Raw genomic sequence first — 16806 nt, 5'->3', positions numbered from 1 at the left:
TTTTGTAGTGAAAGCCTTCAAGATATATTCACCTTGTCTGATAGAATTTTTACCCTGAGAATAGTGTGTAATGAATTTTAATAAAAGACTATGCATTAACAGCACACTCTCCCAGATGCATAAATATCTTATGTACATAGTTAACTTTTTTTTAATATATATTTCTATACCATTTTAATGCTGTTAATATCTGGAAATGTTTAATATTTTGGGGAAATACTAAGTCAGGTAACAATAGCATTGTGCCTACTTTGTAACTCCAGCACACAAGCCTGTTCTCTCCCCCAGTGCTAGTGTATTACTTTAAAAAATCATTCAAGATAGGAATATTTAATGGTTACCAACAGGCTATATTTATTATAATTGAGGACTCTACATACATTTGTTGCACAAAATTGTAATGGACCAATCAACAAAACTATACAGTTTGTAGGCAACTGTAAATAGCACTTCAGCAGAAATTTAACACATTGTGCATTAGTTGTCTGAGTAAGGTGACAACTTCAGATGATTACTCCACGAGTACAAAAGTGCAAACTTTCGTTCAAGGCATACACAAACACACAAAAAGGATTACTATACATGCCACAGGTCTAAAATAAACCTCAAACCAATGCTCTCCACCCCAAAACAACTTAAATGAGTAAGTACCAGCACTCTTAGCAATCACCAGTGTTACCACATTCAAAGTCTTATCTCTGGCAAGCAGCAGAGAAATGCAATCTGAAGAAATGCCCTTAGCTTGGAGTTTTAGATCCAATGCAACTATGTCACATGAACTCCATGTTTTTGTTTGGCAAGAGTGAAAGAATTTCATCACTACAGAAGCACTTCACCAGTGTATTACCACTAATTCGTGAATCACTATAGAAAGTAACTGTGTGCAACAGTTGACTGTTGAAGGAAATAGTGTCTTTACATCAAAAGGTGATATACAACCAAACTTCAAGTATTTACTATTAGACTGTAAGTATTTCTGACCTTCTGTTCCTGTGCACTACATAAAGCAGATGAAGCGAAATTTTTTATTTTTTCATTTTTATACTTCCCTTTGCCCTGGGAAAAGGTGCACAGGGAAGAACCAAAATGTAGGTGCAATTCTACATCTATAGCAGTTGGTGACAGGCGTGTGGGGTACAACTGTCCACATCAAGATGACGTCTGGATTTTCAACATGCAGCCTTAATGCTCTTAGATCATTCCCATCTCAACACCTACAAGACTCCTTCTGTCCCCCTACTTTTTATTTGCACCGTTTTCACCAGCTGTTCAAATCTGTTGCTCAAGCAGACATATTACCTTCTATTCTGCAAAAGTGAGCACTGGAGCTGCACAATGTCATCTCTGGACAATGAGTAGATAGAAGGGTGGAACAGTTCCTCTCTCACACCAGGTTTTGGGAAGGTCTGGAGAGACATTTACACTTCTGTATCAGCACCAGTGAAGAACTGCTGCAGATTGTATAAGCTTGAAAGACACTTGCTTACAAAACCAAAATTCTGATAAAGTAAATTCCAAAGAAAAAAATGGCCTCTTACAGTACTTTAATTACTGCCTAGATTAATTTAAAATTAATATGAAATACTATGGATTTTTTCTAATTAAAAATTATTTTTCTCCTGTTATCAAGTTAAATCCAAGACAGCAGTTAAACACAGGGGACCACAAACTTTGGCGAAAAAAATCTATTACTTAGAGTTATGAAAAAGAGTTCAAAGTCTAACAAAATTAGTAGCGTGCATGATCAAGAAAAAAAAAGTAATGAGAAATCTGAGATTTGTCTCTCAATAAGTTTTCACAGATTTTGGTGCAAACACAGCACATTCTGTGAACATGGGGAATAAGAATGTGGAAGCAGTTTTACCACTTTTGCAAATTAATTGAGGCAAGATAAAAAACTGATATGTGAAAAACAAGGCCTGCATATCACTTTTTAGCCCTCCAGTACCCAGATACTTCATGCTTTGAAAATGACCAAATACAGCAGGGGCTATGCCTTCAACAAAGAAAGAAAAATAATAAAATTAGGCTAGCCCTCTTCCGAACATTTCTACACAGGTGCTACCATAGCCTACCACTATATTAATACATGAACAACTCTTTTATGTCCCTGAATTTAGGGGAAAATAAACCACCAGAAAATGCACTTGTAAAAAGATGAATGCATTGGAAAAGTACAAAGTAAGCAAGGACTGTGTGCTTGTATATATAAATCTTTATAAATACTCACACAGAAATGGGTACGATTTTTTGTTCATTGGTTTGTTTGTTTTCCTCGTATCAAAGCAGAACACAATGCACTCTTTCAAATGGTTTTGAATGGGGAAGTATGAGTAGGACTGACAAAGAAAATGACAGAGGAAAAGAACAGTGAAATTTTATTTCCTTGGCAAGTGGAAGTATAGAGATGTTACTGCAGCACTTACTGTTCTTACCTTTTAGATCCAAATTAATCAGAAATTACAGCATAACTACATCAGTGGTGGAATTTAACACACAGCTTATATATTCAAATATGTAACTTTATTTTTCTTAATAGTATCCCCACTTTACGCAGCCTACAAACCTGAAGAAAATGCATTTGCTTCTGAAAGTCATAATAGTAAGTGTTTTGGGCTGCTCAAAGTCAAAGAAGCAATCCTGAGATTTCAGATGTTAAAGCTTTCTCCACAGCCACACGTTCCTTTGATGTTTGGATTATTGAAGACAAATTCACTGGACAGTTTGTCTTCTACATAGTCCATTTCAGTTCCTAGAAGTGTCAGCTGTGCCTTCTTTTCAATAAACACTCTAACCCCTTGAAAAGAACAGAAAACCAGAAATTACATACAGCAAAACCATGATTCACTTTGAAATTCTCTTCTGACCAGTAATAAAAAAAGAGGAAGCTAAGTATAAAGACTACCAGTACAACTTGGTTTCCTTGGCCAAATGTGGGGCACTTCAATCACTGCTTTCTTTCTACCAATAGAAGTCTGGCAGAAGTCTGGAACTGTTACTTATGTGTGCACATGAATGTCTGTTCTTTTTGACAGGGAACAAAAAATTATGCTGAGGGAAGTAAGCTGTAAAATATGGCAACAAATCTCAGCTTGAGTACACAATTCCCATGCATAGCAGACAGTAACTCATTTCATACCCTTCTTAAAGTCTGTAAATCCAACAAGATATAAAACTTTGACAACGCAGATTTCTTCTCTCAGAATGACCAGGTTTTATCCCCCCCACCACAGAAGCTTGTGCTGCTGCACCAGAAACTCACCATCTTGAACGACTTCTTCATCAGAGTCTCCTTTCGATTTTGTATATTCTAATGTGTAAGAAAGTCCATTGCATCCCCTTGTACGAACACCTACTTTCACACCGACCTAAAGAAAAAGAAACAACAAAAAAAACCACCACATGCATGACTTCCTTTAAAAAATCTATTCAGAACATCAAGTTAAAAAGTATGCAGAACAATGAAGTGCTGACATTTATTTTTCTCCACTGCTCAAATGCAAAAGTGAATTACTGTAACAGGTAAGAAGTAACTTTTTTCTTTTATAAATTTGACTGCCAAGGTAGAAAATCCATCTGATCCTTGCTGGAGTGGATTATGCCCTACGGTATCTTAAATTTTTGAAGTAATGAACCGTGGGCACTCCTATAGGAACCAGGTCTCAAAAAGACAGTCAAATTTCAAAGACTATTTTGTGACTTCAAATTACAGTTTACTCAGATGCTAATTCTGATAGTATGACAGTAACATAATTATGAAGCTGTGAGGCCAAAATAAGGGCAGTTACTAGATTATCACAGAACTCTCATAGTGACACCATCAGAAAATTTACTTTAAACCAAAGTTCTGAAAAACATACTTTGATTTTTCATTACCTCTATTGCCCAGAAGCAAACCCCTCCCTAAATCAAGTTTATGTATATGTGTACTATTTTAACTGGCCTTAAAAGCCAACTTAGTCAACATTTGTAACATTCACAGCATTCAACAAGTCTGACAAGAGCATCCGTCTAAGGAGAAAATTGAGACGTTTTAACACAATAGAAAACTATTTATGTGTAAGAGTCTTTAAGAAGTATCTATGTCATCTTCTACCCACCTGAAGAGCCAAATTTTATTATCTATGTCCATATGTTGTGATAAAAATGTATCAAAATGGAACACTTCTCATCAAATGGGCTCTCAAGACAAACTGCATCTGATCCTTTCAGACTAAATACCTTTCTCTACAGGAAGTGTTACAAATAATGGACTGGAAAATGCAAACACCATTTAAAGCCAGGAAACGACTGACCATATAAAGTGTAGGTCCAGGGCTTCCTTAGGATGGTTTAAAACATTAGAACAAGTAAGTCTAGTTAGTTGCAGACATGCAGGAAGCAAAACAAACAATGGCCTTGGTTAATAAAAGAAATATTCTTCTTGGAACAATACTTACAGTAAAAAAAAACCAACAAACTAATGTTTGTTTTTACTATGATTATAAAAGAAGCCTCTGTGTGTCTTTCCCTCAAGAAGAAAAGATGACAAACTCATAATTTGGTGAAACTGGTTACTTAAAAAAACACATTGTCTGGCAAGTTTCCTAAGAATTAGATATTCTCCAATGCATATGAATATAACTTTATTACTGCATAGTTCACAATGAGAATTCCTACAAGAACTTAAATAATTTAACAGCTGAAGAGCTCTCTCCCTATCAGAAGTTATTACTATGCCATACTAAAGGGTTTCATTAAAACGTATCTCAAAAGTATCTGAAGCTTAAAGTTTCTCCTACTTTATAATCTCAACAGTAACTGTACAGTGAATTGTCATTATAGTCAGTTGTTTCCTGCATTTCATTTTATAACACAACAAAGCTGGATATACAAATAAGCTTATGCATTCCCCACCAAAAAAAAATGTCAACATCTCTAACAAACACCTCAGTGTTTAGTTCAAACTTCTAAGTTAGTCAGAAATGCTTTGCAATCATGAGCTGTGCTAATACCTTACCATACCCTACAGACTGACCCTATCTACACTTACATGGTCAGGCTTATCTTTCAGAAGCTCTTTTATCTTCTGGACAGCAGAAGGGGTCTGAAAGACAAAAGAATACACATAAATTTGATTTTTTTTTGTTCATTTATATATTTGCAATGAATGTTTGCATGTATTAAAGCTGATGCCTGTAAGATACACACTGCTGTAAAACAGATGTCTCCGCAACCTAATTGACACAGAGCACACCACCTCTTCTCTCCTCACCCGCACTGCCAGCAAACAGATACCTCAAAAATTTAATCCTTAACAGTGGTGGTTTTGGCTGTTAGAATATCAGAATGGCTTGGGTTGGAAGAGAACCTTAAAGATAATCTAGTTCCAACACCCCTGCTATAGCAGGGACAGTAGGCCAGGTTGGTTCAAGCCCAAACTGAGCTTGAACGCATCTAGAACTTCCCTGGGCAACCAATTCCAGTCTCACAGCTTCCTCACAGTAACTAATTTCTTCCTAATACCTCATTTAAATCTCCCCCTTGTCTTATCACTACAGTCCCTGATGAAAAGTCCCTCTCCAACTTCCCTGTAGGTCCCCTGCAGATACTGGAAGGCTGCCGTTAGGTCTCCAGACAACCTCCTCTTCTTCAAGCTGGACAGCCCCAACCTTCTCAACCTGTCTTCATAAAGGAGGTGGCTGCAGTCCTCTTACCAACTTTGTGGCCGCCTGTGGACTTGCTCCATGTCCTTCCTATGCTGGACGTCCCAGAGCTGGATGCAGGGTTCCAGGTGGGCTCTCACCAGAGCAGAGCAGAGGGGCAGAATCCCCTCCCTAGCCCTGCTGCCCACGCTGCTTTGGATACAGCCCAGGACACGTTTGGCTTTCTGGGCTGGGAGTGCCCATGGCTGGGTCATGTCCAGCCTCTCATCAACTATCACACCCAAGTTCTTCTTGATACGGCTGCTCTCAATCCATTCTCCAGCTAACCTGCTGGTGTGCCTGGGATTGCCCCAACCCAGGTGCAGAACCTTGCATTTCACTTTGCTGAACTTTACGAAGTTTGTATCAGTCCATCTCTCAAGCCTGTCAAGATCCATGCTGTTTCTTGGCAGCTTTTCCCTCCAAAATCACTACCATAATCCAATCAAATAGCTCTTTCTTGTAAGAATTTTGTCACATACCCATTACAGACAAAAATCAGTTAGCTATAGAGGGCTTATAGCCAACTTCTTTCTCCCCATTAACCTTAACGGAACCTGCGACTTAACAGCAGATAAAATTCACCATTCATGCAGATCTAGTTGATGCAGAAATGCAAGAACAAAAAGCAAACGTTGAAATTTCCATTACATTCCCACAAGTTTCTAAGACACTGAGAAAAGCATTAGTAATGTGAAGTTCTTACCATGAGCCGAATTAAACACACAAAGCAAACTTCAAGCAGACTTGCAGTAGAAATCCTTTCTAATTACCACTACCACTCTTGTTGTTAGAGACCCACTACTGAACAGGAATTACCTGCTCTGACAAACGACTGAGCTCTGTGCACTCGATCTGGCCCTGTTCCTGAGGGGAACTGACTGCACTTTTCTCTGCAGTGCTCTCAGAATCAGAGGTTGGAAAAGACCTCTGAGATCACCGAGTCCAACCTACGACCAAACACCATGTTTTCAAGTTTGGCCTCTTCAGCACGGCCGCTAGTACAGAACGCACGCACTTTATTATTAACAACAGGATGTAAAGCCTTCTTGAAAAGAACCTACGCGTTAGCCTCGGTAGGTAACGCACTAACCTTTTCAAAAACAAAATTAATCAAATACTGTTTTGGGGTTTTTTTTTGGGGGGGCGTCTATGCGACAAGGCCCCGCGCTCGCAGGGGCCGCACTGGTGCTGCCCCGGAGCCCCGCGGTTCCGCAGACAGAGCGCGGGGCCTCCTCTCAGCGGGGCTGGCGCGGTGTAGGAGCCCGGCCTCTCAACTCGGCAGAGGGAAGAAGAGCTCCCTGCAGCCCACCCGCCGCAGCCGCCCCGCTGGGGCTACCGACGCCGGCCGAGCGGGCACAGCCCGGCGGGGAGGCCCGTCCCCGTGCCCGCCCCGCCGTCGCCAGGGGCCGCCTCACTGCCCGTGGCGCAGCTCCCGCACCCGCGAGGTGCCGCGCTCCCCGCGTTCCGCCCGCTGCCCGCCCGCTGCACTGACCAGCGTGAGGGCGGCGCGGGTCGCCTGGATCCTGCGCTTGCTGACGGCGCGCACCGTGGCGCGCACCACGGAGGAGGCCATGGCCCGGCGCCCTCGGCCACGGGCAGCGCCGCCCGCACGCTGTGACGCCACCGCGCACGGGCCGCGGGCGGGGCCGGGCGGCGGCGGCTCCAACCCCCGAGCGGCGCCCGGGCCCGCTGCGGCTCCGGCTCCGGCAGGGCGGGGCAGCGCAGGCAGCGGGGCTGCGCGCCGAGATAAGCGGCAAAGACAGCCAGGACGCCCTGCCCTTCAGCTGCCCTGGCGGAGGCCGCGGCAAAACAGCCGCCCAGGTGTCACGTGGAAAGGGGAGGTTTATCCTGAAACCCTTTAATGATTGATTAGTCTGTCAGCGTCCTTGAAGGTTCAAGTTAACAGGTTACGGAATAACAGTCTTTGCTAATTTAGAGTGTTAGTGGGTTGGAATGGAAGAGAGCTTAAAGATCATCTAGTCCCAACCCTTTTGCCGTGAGCAGGGACACCTCGCACGAGACTAGGTTTGTCAAGGCCTTATCCAGAACTTCCCTAGGCAACCCAGTGGCTCACCTGCCACACAGTAACTAATTTCTTCCTTATACCTCATTTAAATCTCCCCCTTATCTTATCACTACAGTTCCTGATGAAGAGTCGCCAGCTTCCCTGTAGGCCCCCTGCAGTCACAGAAAGGCTGCCGTGAGGTCTACAATTAACTTTCTCTTCTTCAAGCTGAACAGCCCCAATCTTCTAAGCCTGTCTTCATAAGGGAGGTGGCTGCAGTCCTTTTATCAGCTTACTGCAGAGGAGGCCACACACTTGAACAGTTCCGAATCCTTCTTAACTTGGAGGCCCCAGAGCTGGATGCAGTGTTCCAACTGGTGTCTCACAAGAGGCAAGCAGGAGGGACAGAATCCCCTCCCTGGTCCTGCTGCATTGGATGCAGCCTAAAATTCTGACACGTTATGGTTCAAGGATTGCTAGTGACGGTAGCTGACCGCAAAAACATATTCAGAGCAATATATTAATTCAAAGCAATGTACTTAAAAACTCTAATCCCTAGCAAGTCAGCTCAAGACAATAAATTACCATTCACAGAACACTGTTGTTCCCATAGTTGTCCCCACAGGGGCAAAGAGCCTGTCAACTGATTTCAGAAATTATAATGGAGTCTTTCCTAACTTCTCACCCCTCTGAATTCACTTTTGTACTATTTTCTTATGTTTAGATGGAGCTTGAGTGGCTGTGGTCATATAGCTTACCCTGTGAGGAGTGGTTGTAGTTGGGGGTGGGTATCTCAGAATGCATAATGTGTCAGCCTAAGGAGAGTGATTCCACCACAGCTGCTGATTCATCAACAGGACCTCTTCCTTTATCTCCCTTGGTTTTCAGCTGCTGTGCAGCTTATCAGCCAGAAAGGACCACTAAGTTCAAGACTCTGCAAGAGCCTGGCTAGAGTGTACTCTACTCCACCCACCTTTAGCATGTTTAGTGAGTGGGAAGTAAGGTATGCTGGCCCCCTTCCATCCAGGGAGTAGTAATCCTATTTTCCTCTAAAATTTCCATACTGTTATCTTTTTACCCCCAGACATTTTCCCACACCAGAGAACAATGGAGACCCATGACTGCATAGTTTCCCACCTACAAAATATAGGCACAGAATCTGAGTATTTATTGACTGTCACACAGACAAGCATTGTAAAATAATGCGTATGTCTATTTAATAGGAAGCTTTGGCTCAGGAGGCAAAATCCATGTGTAGAGCAATTCAGTTTGTACAAATCCCTGAGCAAAGTGCAGAGGATCTGGAACCAGTCACTGCTATGATCTGTCACAGACAATGTATTGTGTCTGCCCTCCTGCTGAGCAGGATTCCGCCCTTTCCTCTGGGCTCATGCCGGTTGGGGGCCAAGTGAGAGGATGGCCATGCAGTGGTCAGGGCCCAGCTGCCCTTCTTGATCCCTGCCTGGTGCAGAGGTATTGTGGGAGGAGAGTGTGAAAGCTGCTGGATGAACTGAGCTGCCATTCCCCAACTCCTGCTGGCTGCAGCGACTTGACTTTGAAGAAACCCCAACAGTCTTGGTACAGGGAGACTCATGCCATTACTTTAAGTTGAATGATGGCTATGCCAGAAGGTAAACAAGTACTCATTTTTCATTTCCACACTCCAGCATCCTTAAATATACTAGATAATACTTTAAATCCCTCTTAATGAAGTCCAAGCACAAGAAACACATTTGGGTGTAATCACTTCACTTACTTTCCTGATTCTGGGCTTAGTAGTTCTGAAGAGCTTGGTAGTATGCAAGATGTGTTACGTGTGTTACATAATTATGCTCTTTACTGAGGCACAGTACCACTACTTCAATTATAAAGATAGCAGGCGTACAAAAAGTTGTACTCTCTTTAGCTACAAAGAATGTGTCTTTTCACAAGTAATTCACACACCTTGAGCATGCATCTCAACTAAACTACTTCTGCTTAGGGGCAGGGGGTTTTAATGCACTACTGGGCTGAAAGCTGAAGTCAGTACACTTGAAGGGGGGCAGCTCATGTACAAATGCAGATAATAGCTCCTTCATCATTTGCACTCGACCATGCAGGCTCAACTTTCCTCAAGATGCTTCCAATCATCAATCCTTAATCCCTTGCCTGCTGAATCAATCTCCACATGGAAGATTGAGCATAGGCTAGAAAAACAGCCTTCTCTCAGAGAAGATAAATGCAAAAATCAGTTTTAAAATCTAACTATTTCAAGTGAGTAACAAGAAATATTGATAAGTTATCAGTATGGAAGAAAAAGCCAACAACTCTCCATGCTAGAAAACTCCTATTCTAAGCAGCTATTTCAAGCCCTGGAAGCTTTAAGCAAAATTTTAACAGATGGGGAAACAGTTTTAAATACAGCTAGGAAAAAAACCTCACCAGAACAATTACATTAGGGAAAACAGATGTGTGTGATCTAGTAGTTAAACAGCTAAATGACATTGACTTACCTGTTTAGGACAGTTAACTGTGTTGCAAACCTGAAAAACCTTCCTATTTCTCAACTTCTCAGCACTGATAACCTACTATTCGCAGCATAAAACATATTCCAGCCTTGGAAACTCGGACATCAAAAGCATTTGAAATTCCTGTGAAATATGATGACAGCACTTTTTTCCAATAAAAACACAGCATAAATAAACAACTGTGTATCCCTCCATATAATTAAGAAGGACAGAGTATGCATCTGGTTCAGAAGGGGTTTATACACTTCAATCCCACCAGCAAAACTGGAAGTAACTCTGAACAGAAAACTGCATAAAGCACAAAGGTAATATGCTTGAAAATGTGTTTAGGAAAGAACACAGGAGAAATTGTTTGTGAAAGCAACACATCTGGAAGTTCATAGATAGCTGTCTTCAGATGGGTGAAAACCAAAACAAGACTTAGGATGCTAGTTCCCTAAGACCCCTTCGGCAATTCTAGCTTTCAACTCCCATAAAAATAAGGTAAGGAAAAAAAATTGAACATGATGGTTCTAAATCCAGATAATTATAGTAAATTAGCATAAATTCTACATTTATGTCAGGAATATTGAAAACTACAACCTCAGGAAAAAAAAAAAAGAGAAACTCAAGTCTGATTTTCACTTTTTTTTTAAAATTTATTTCAGATTCATAAATTAACAGTGGTTTTAATTTTAACACATAACTAATTCTCTTCTGAACAAGACAAGATGGTACATTACCACCTCTGGAAGGATTTCAAGTAAAACTCAAGTTCATACTACTAATGAATGTAAATTCTTGACTGGTACAAGGATCCTCTTCATATTCTATGAAAACGGACATGTATTTTTCCCCAGTTGCCAAATATAATACCTCTGTTTCTTAAAGCATTTTTGTCTGTATCCCCAAGGTCTTGAAAAAGATTCTTAGCAGCAACAAAACAGGACTGACCTGTTACCTAGTCTATCTTTCTTTCTTGAACATGAGCACAGCAGCAAATAAACTCCCATAAAATCACAGAAGAGAAAACAACCTCACAAAATCTCAGTGGCACTGCTTGTCCAGAGATTGTTTAACATATGATTACTAGTGTCTATGTTTTAGTTCTCTGGAGAAATAAAAAAGAATATAGCAGTCTACAAACATCTCAAACACTTACACAAGGATTCAGTAAACAATCAACATTAATAAATATCATTTGCTCCTTCAAAAGATTCATTTTTGAAGAAAATATAATTTATTTGGCTAGCACATAGTTTTAGTGCAGTTTAAAATGGTCAGGTGGAACAACAAAACCCTGAAAACAGTTCATTTTTAGTACCTGCCCTTTTCTAAATGCTTTACCTAGTAAACAAATACAAAACATCATGGCTTTCTATTAAAATGCTCAAACAATCTATTATAAAGAGCAGGGGTCTGTCTTAAAATCCACAGTTGCTTGTGCTACCAATCTAAAAGAAAACACCCATATTTTCATTGAACTTAAGCTGAAGGTTGTCTATGCTGCTGTCCTGTGAACTCAGATGCTTTAGCCAAAGACATTTCTTCTAAGTGAATGATGGGCCTGTGTTGCAATTTATCAGTGCTTAATATCCCTCATGATTCTTGCTGGGTCCTCTTCTGTGAGGCTTTTCCCTGAGTCATGTATTTATTGGAAAGGCTGCCTAAATTGGGATGAAAAAAGCATAATGCTTTAAAGGTATTATTTGTTGGTATTATTATTTTAAAAAACAAAACCAAACAAAAACAAAACAAAACCAAACAAAACCAACCAACCAAACAAACAAAATCACAAAAAAACCCCCCAAAAAACCAAAAAACAAAAACAGAAAAACCCCACAAAAAGCCCAGAAAGACAAACCAACTGAAACAAAAAGACAGGAGAAAATTACTGTCAAGTCAAACTACAACTAAACGACACACAGATCAACTTAAGATCATTACCTGCTAAAGGACAGTAGGAAATATTTAGATACAAAATTGAGAACTAGCATTTTCTTGAACTAAATACCTAATTACAAACCACTTTGTGTTACAAAATCCCCAAACTTAGATTTTAAAAAGCCTTCCAGCAAGGACAAAAAAATCCAAAGTGTCTTCCCAACAAAATTAATAATTTAATTTGAGATACTTAATTGTAGTCAAGTCTTCACAAACTTGAGAAAACTAATTAGGTCCCCCTCCAACTGCAGAGAGATTAGTGTATTCTATACCCATGGTGCTGAAAGGTTTGCAGAGTTGTACTAGAAATTGTTAAAACAAAAGCAGCCATTGTGAAAATCTTCATTGTACTTGCTAATAAGTGCATGAAATTGCTGGAGGAAGCTACAGTGTTAATCATGTATTTAAAGCAAAACATTTCTGATTCAGAAAGAGTACATAAAGGCCTTTATAATACAATCTCACTGCTACTTCTAAATGTAATTTTAACTTGTTTGCATTTTGGCACCTCAGACCAAGGACGTGGTTTGATAATCTCCAAGTTAATCATGTATAATTCTAGACAATTACTGCAAGAAACCCTCACAGAAAAGCATTCCATATTTTGTCCCCGAAGAATCAGAGAGCCAACCCCATGTAAGCTGAAACAGGAGAGATTGATTCAACTCCACCATACCCTGATGCAAAATAAATCCACCAATTATATAAAGGCATAGAATTGTTATGCCCAAGTTTTGCTTCCAATACAAAACTCAAAATTTGTACACTTCTCCAGATTAAAAAAATAGGGGACTTCAGCCTGTACAAGCTGCCACTGTGTTCAGCAAATTAACTAGAGTTTCTATAAGGACTGATGAAGAATCATACAAGTATAGAACGATTTGGGTTAAAGATCATTTAGCCCAACCCTCCTGCTGTGGGCAGGGACATCTTGAACTACATCAAATTACTCAGAGCCCCATCCAACCTGACCTTGGATGTTTTCAAGGGTGAAGCATCCACTACCTCTCTAGGCAATCTGTGCCAGTGTTTCACCATTCTTGTTGTAAAAAACTCCTTTCTTTAGTCTAATGTAAATTGACCCTCTTTCTGTTTTAAACCATTACCCCTTACTATCACAACAGTCCCTGCTAAAAAGTGTGTTCCCACCTTTCTTAAAGGCCCCTTTTTACAACTGAAAGGCCGCAATAGCCTTCCTTGAAGCCTTCCTTTCTCTAGGCTCAACAACGCCAACCCTCTCAGCCTCTCCACAGGAGAAGTGCTCCATTCCTGTGATCATCTTGGTGACCTTCTTCTGGACTAGCTCCAACAGTTCCATGTCCTTCCTGTGCTGGGAACCCCAGAGCTGGATGCAGGGTTCCAGGTGGGCTCTCACCAGAGCAGAGCAGAGGGGCAGAATCCCCTCCCATACCCTGCTGGCCAGGATTTTACACATAGTTTCTGAATTGAACTGAAGATATACAAACCTGACTGGGGACTCAAAAATACTTTTCCTTTTTGTTTCTTTTTTTCTTCATGCATAAGCACTCCCTATAAAAAAGCATACACATATCAATAAGCCAACAAAACTGAAGTATTTAATTTCACAACATGAAAGTTTTTCCTCGAAAGCTTAGGTAAAGCTTTTCTTAATTACTTTATATGAACTTTAAAACATGTAAAAAGTAAAAGATGAAGCCAAAGTGGCACTTGGTGTTTACCTGATTTAATCTACCAGCATGTTTGACAGCAGTAGGTAAAGAAGGGGACCCGCACAACACTTCTGGCTTTGAGCCATCTGAAAAAATCATAAAAAGGATTTGCTAATTGCAAACTAGTTTCCATTTCAGTTATCATAAACCAGAAAAACTCCAAAATAGTTTCTATCTAGAATCAGAAAATGTAGGATATTGTTATTTTCCTCAATTTTATGACATGGAAAACTTATATAATGTGGGAACATACATTTAAGCTAGGAACCTACAATAAATTAATCTTTGTATCCTTCTCCAGAATCAGCAGGAGACAGAACTTAGAATGAATGAAGGTAAAGTGGTAAGTGAAGTGTCCATAGTCTCACAAAATGCAGCAATGCAAAGAGTGAAGTCTGAACTCTTTGATCTATTTGTTTGCAGTACTTTATTCAACTAGAGAGAACGCTTGAGGCACTAAGCGAGCAATAAAAGACAAAGCCCAACCTATAGCAATTCTTTCAAATTGAAATATATTAATTCCCAAAATACAGATAATAGATAAAAACACCTATTGCAGAATGTACTATTTTAGACATATATATTGTACAGCCTAAGTATAGTTCTCATGTGATGAATGCTAAATGATTGACTGTGAAACAGTCAGGCATATTCCCCTCCACGTTAGCAGACTCAGTATCACAGCAAACAGAATGGCTGGAAGAGAAGTTTAGTGAGACAAGGTCAAAGATGAACAAACTCAAAAGTTAAATTTAGACTTGACATACACTTTCAAAAGGTCAGAAGCATGGTTTCAATTTTTAATCAACTCTTCTGTCCCTCCAGTACTTCTAGTAGCCTATCAAAGTAAGAATACTTCTAAATATATTCACAATTTTGAATATACTTGCACCATTTTCCTCCCTCTTCCAGTATTTTAACACAGACTTATTCTCTCTTCCACTAAATGCGTCTGACTACAAAGAGTTTCCTGATCTAAGGCAGACAGGATATTTTTGCAAGTAGAGAAAAGCTGGTTTGAAAAATATGTTTATATAAAAGATTCCAATCTGTTCCTTTAAAAGGTTAAGTCATGACTAATATGTAAAACAAATTTTTTTCCAGCCTGAATTTAAGTGCACCCAGGTTTACCTACAGAGAAACAGTGATACTTTGTTCCTTTGGAAGCTAATTACAAATACCACCTACTGTCTTAAGTCTCAGTGTTATCTTAGAAAGATACTCCTTCACAATACAAATGATGAGTGATCCATCATATTTGAAAGATGACTTAGATGATCATATACTTTTGCTTAGCAGAATTTAATTCAGATCTGTCAGTCAGGATCTATAAGATGAACTTCTGTATCCCTTCAACTGCTGAGTTGTCAAAAACCTTATTTTATTTTATTCACAAAGCTTAATCTGAGCAAATCTATACACTTTTCATATTGATTTCAGGGTTGTACAGAATCATTCTATAGGTAATGTGAAGAGCTGTAACACTAGCTTTTGTTGCAATTATGATGAACTGCAAGAGAAGCTTCCAGTAATTTGAAATGTTAGCAAACTCATATATTGTGATGACAATGAAAGCAATTTCAACATATTTGATACTCATACCCTTTTTATTACAAATATCTTATCTGCTAAGAGAAACCATGCCAAATCTCCCAGGATACAGCACATTTCTGAAAGGAAGGTGAGGATGAAGGGAAAATGGTTAAATGGTAACTTTGACACATTAAAAAAACCCCACATTCACATGATGCAAAAACCTCATCTGTTAGTCAATCATGTTAAAAACACAAAAAATCCCCATAAGTGCTATTTAAACTACTCAGCTTGATCAGTTTCATACCTGCAACTCCTTTATATTGAGGGCATTCCTTTCTAATATGACCTTCTCTTCCACAGATAAAACAACGTTTTTCTCTTAGATCTCTGTCTTCCAGGCGCTTCCATTTCTCTGCTGACTGCCTGGGAGTCTTCTCTCTTCCAGTTTCCACTATTACCCTTGGTAGTTTCCTCTTCTGAGGTGTACATAGGTGCAACTTTCCCTCCTTGATTAAGTTCTCCTTTTCTGTTGGTTTATTCCGCATTTCTTTGTCCTCTTTGCTTTTTTTCTCCTTGATTTCTCCATACCTTTGTGTACCTTCATAATCACGACGCCGTCTTAGTCTGCAGGAGCAGAAAAGTGCTGCAGAATTCAGAGGCCTTACATTCACACAGAGTCAATAAAAAAACAAACAGAAAACGTATGTGCTGTCCTTAGACAAAATAATTCTTCAACAGGATAAATAAACTGAATTGCCATACTTTGACTCTTCCACCAAACAGTGTTCCACTTCATTGCTCATGATGTTACATGTATTTAATAATTTAACTTCACAGTTAGATGATAATATAGTCCTAAATCCTAATAATGGTAACTCAAAAAATATAAGGACAACTGAAAATCTGGCTGCTCAAGATGCATACAATGGAGGAGAAGAAACAGCAAGCAAAATACTAAAGAAGTACAAAAAAATAGGGCTACAGTTCTGGGTTTTTTTCCATTTGTACAACTCAACCTGAACTCAGTTCTTTCCTTCTGAAACTCCATATTCACTCTAAAAGTCTCTTCTGTTGAGAGAAGCTTCTAACATTCTAGGTGACTTAAAGGTCTAGAAGTGAAGAAACACTACCATTGTCAGACTTGTTTCATCTAACAACTTCATACGTGACTAGAGAAGGAGACAGGAGTGAGACCTCCAAATCTGAAGATGATACCAGGCTCCTTTCGCAAGTTGGATGTATTGCTAATGGCTAGAAACTTGGAAAATACTTCACAAAGCTGAATGAAAGGCAAAAGAATGGCATGAGCTTCAAGGTTAGATTCTTTTTTTAAAAAAAAGGCATACAAGGAAGGCCAGGGGAACTATAGGCTGGTCAGTCTCACCTCTGCCTGGGAAGATCATGGAGTAGATCCTCCTGAAAACCATGCTAAGGCACGTGGAAAACAGAGAGGCAAC

General features: G+C 39.8%; 2 protein-coding genes across 6 annotated transcripts in view; both read right to left on the bottom strand.

The window, feature by feature from the left end:
- Positions 1-329: 329 nt before the first annotated feature.
- On the bottom strand, positions 330-7336 carry ISCA1 (iron-sulfur cluster assembly 1). Of its 2 annotated transcripts, XR_005255228.1 has the most exons (5): positions 7180-7336; positions 5033-5086; positions 3263-3368; positions 2567-2797; positions 330-2339 (listed from the first exon to the last, which is right to left on the bottom strand). XR_005255228.1 is itself a non-coding variant. In XM_038124057.1 (4 exons), exons 1-4 carry the CDS (start codon positions 7258-7260, stop codon positions 2649-2651), a joined length of 390 nt encoding a protein of 129 aa, XP_037979985.1. In that variant the 5' UTR covers positions 7261-7336; the 3' UTR covers positions 330-2648. The 2 variants fall into 2 exon arrangements, 1 of the variants encoding a protein (XP_037979985.1); XM_038124057.1 differs by having other exon boundaries at positions 330-2797.
- A 3475-nt stretch (positions 7337-10811) lies between these two features.
- The window catches only part of TUT7 (terminal uridylyl transferase 7), a 33909-nt gene continuing 27914 nt past the window's right edge, over positions 10812-16806 (bottom strand). For 3 of the 4 annotated variants that reach the window (XM_038124028.1, XM_038124030.1, XM_038124029.1), the window contains exons 26-28: positions 15654-15973; positions 13823-13899; positions 10812-13652 (exon numbers count right to left, since the gene is read on the bottom strand). In XM_038124028.1, the coding sequence (XP_037979956.1) occupies positions 13494-13652; positions 13823-13899; positions 15654-15973 (556 nt within the window). In that variant the 3' untranslated portion in view covers positions 10812-13493. The remainder of the gene's footprint in view (positions 13653-13822; positions 13900-15653; positions 15974-16806) is intronic. The other variant, XM_038124031.1, reaches the window with a different exon arrangement.

This window comes from Motacilla alba, chromosome Z, assembly GCF_015832195.1.
Source record: "Motacilla alba alba isolate MOTALB_02 chromosome Z, Motacilla_alba_V1.0_pri, whole genome shotgun sequence".
NCBI classification, from domain to species: domain Eukaryota; kingdom Metazoa; phylum Chordata; class Aves; order Passeriformes; family Motacillidae; genus Motacilla; species Motacilla alba.
Note: the sequence above shows the minus strand (reverse complement) of the source record. Positions and strands in the feature narration are given on the sequence as shown.

Excerpts from the sequence above, each read along its gene's own strand:
- ISCA1 (XM_038124057.1), bottom strand. The coding sequence starts at position 7,260 with ATGGCCTCCTCCGTGGTGCGCGCCACGGTGCGCGCCGTCAGCAAGCGC. Across the intron at positions 3,369-5,032 it reads TGAAAGATAAGCCTGACCAT|GTCGGTGTGAAAGTAGGTGT; the intron begins GTAAGTGTAGAT and ends CTTTTTCTTTAG. Across the intron at positions 2,798-3,262 it reads TGAAGAAGTCGTTCAAGATG|GGGTTAGAGTGTTTATTGAA; the intron begins GTGAGTTTCTGG and ends GTTCTTTTCAAG.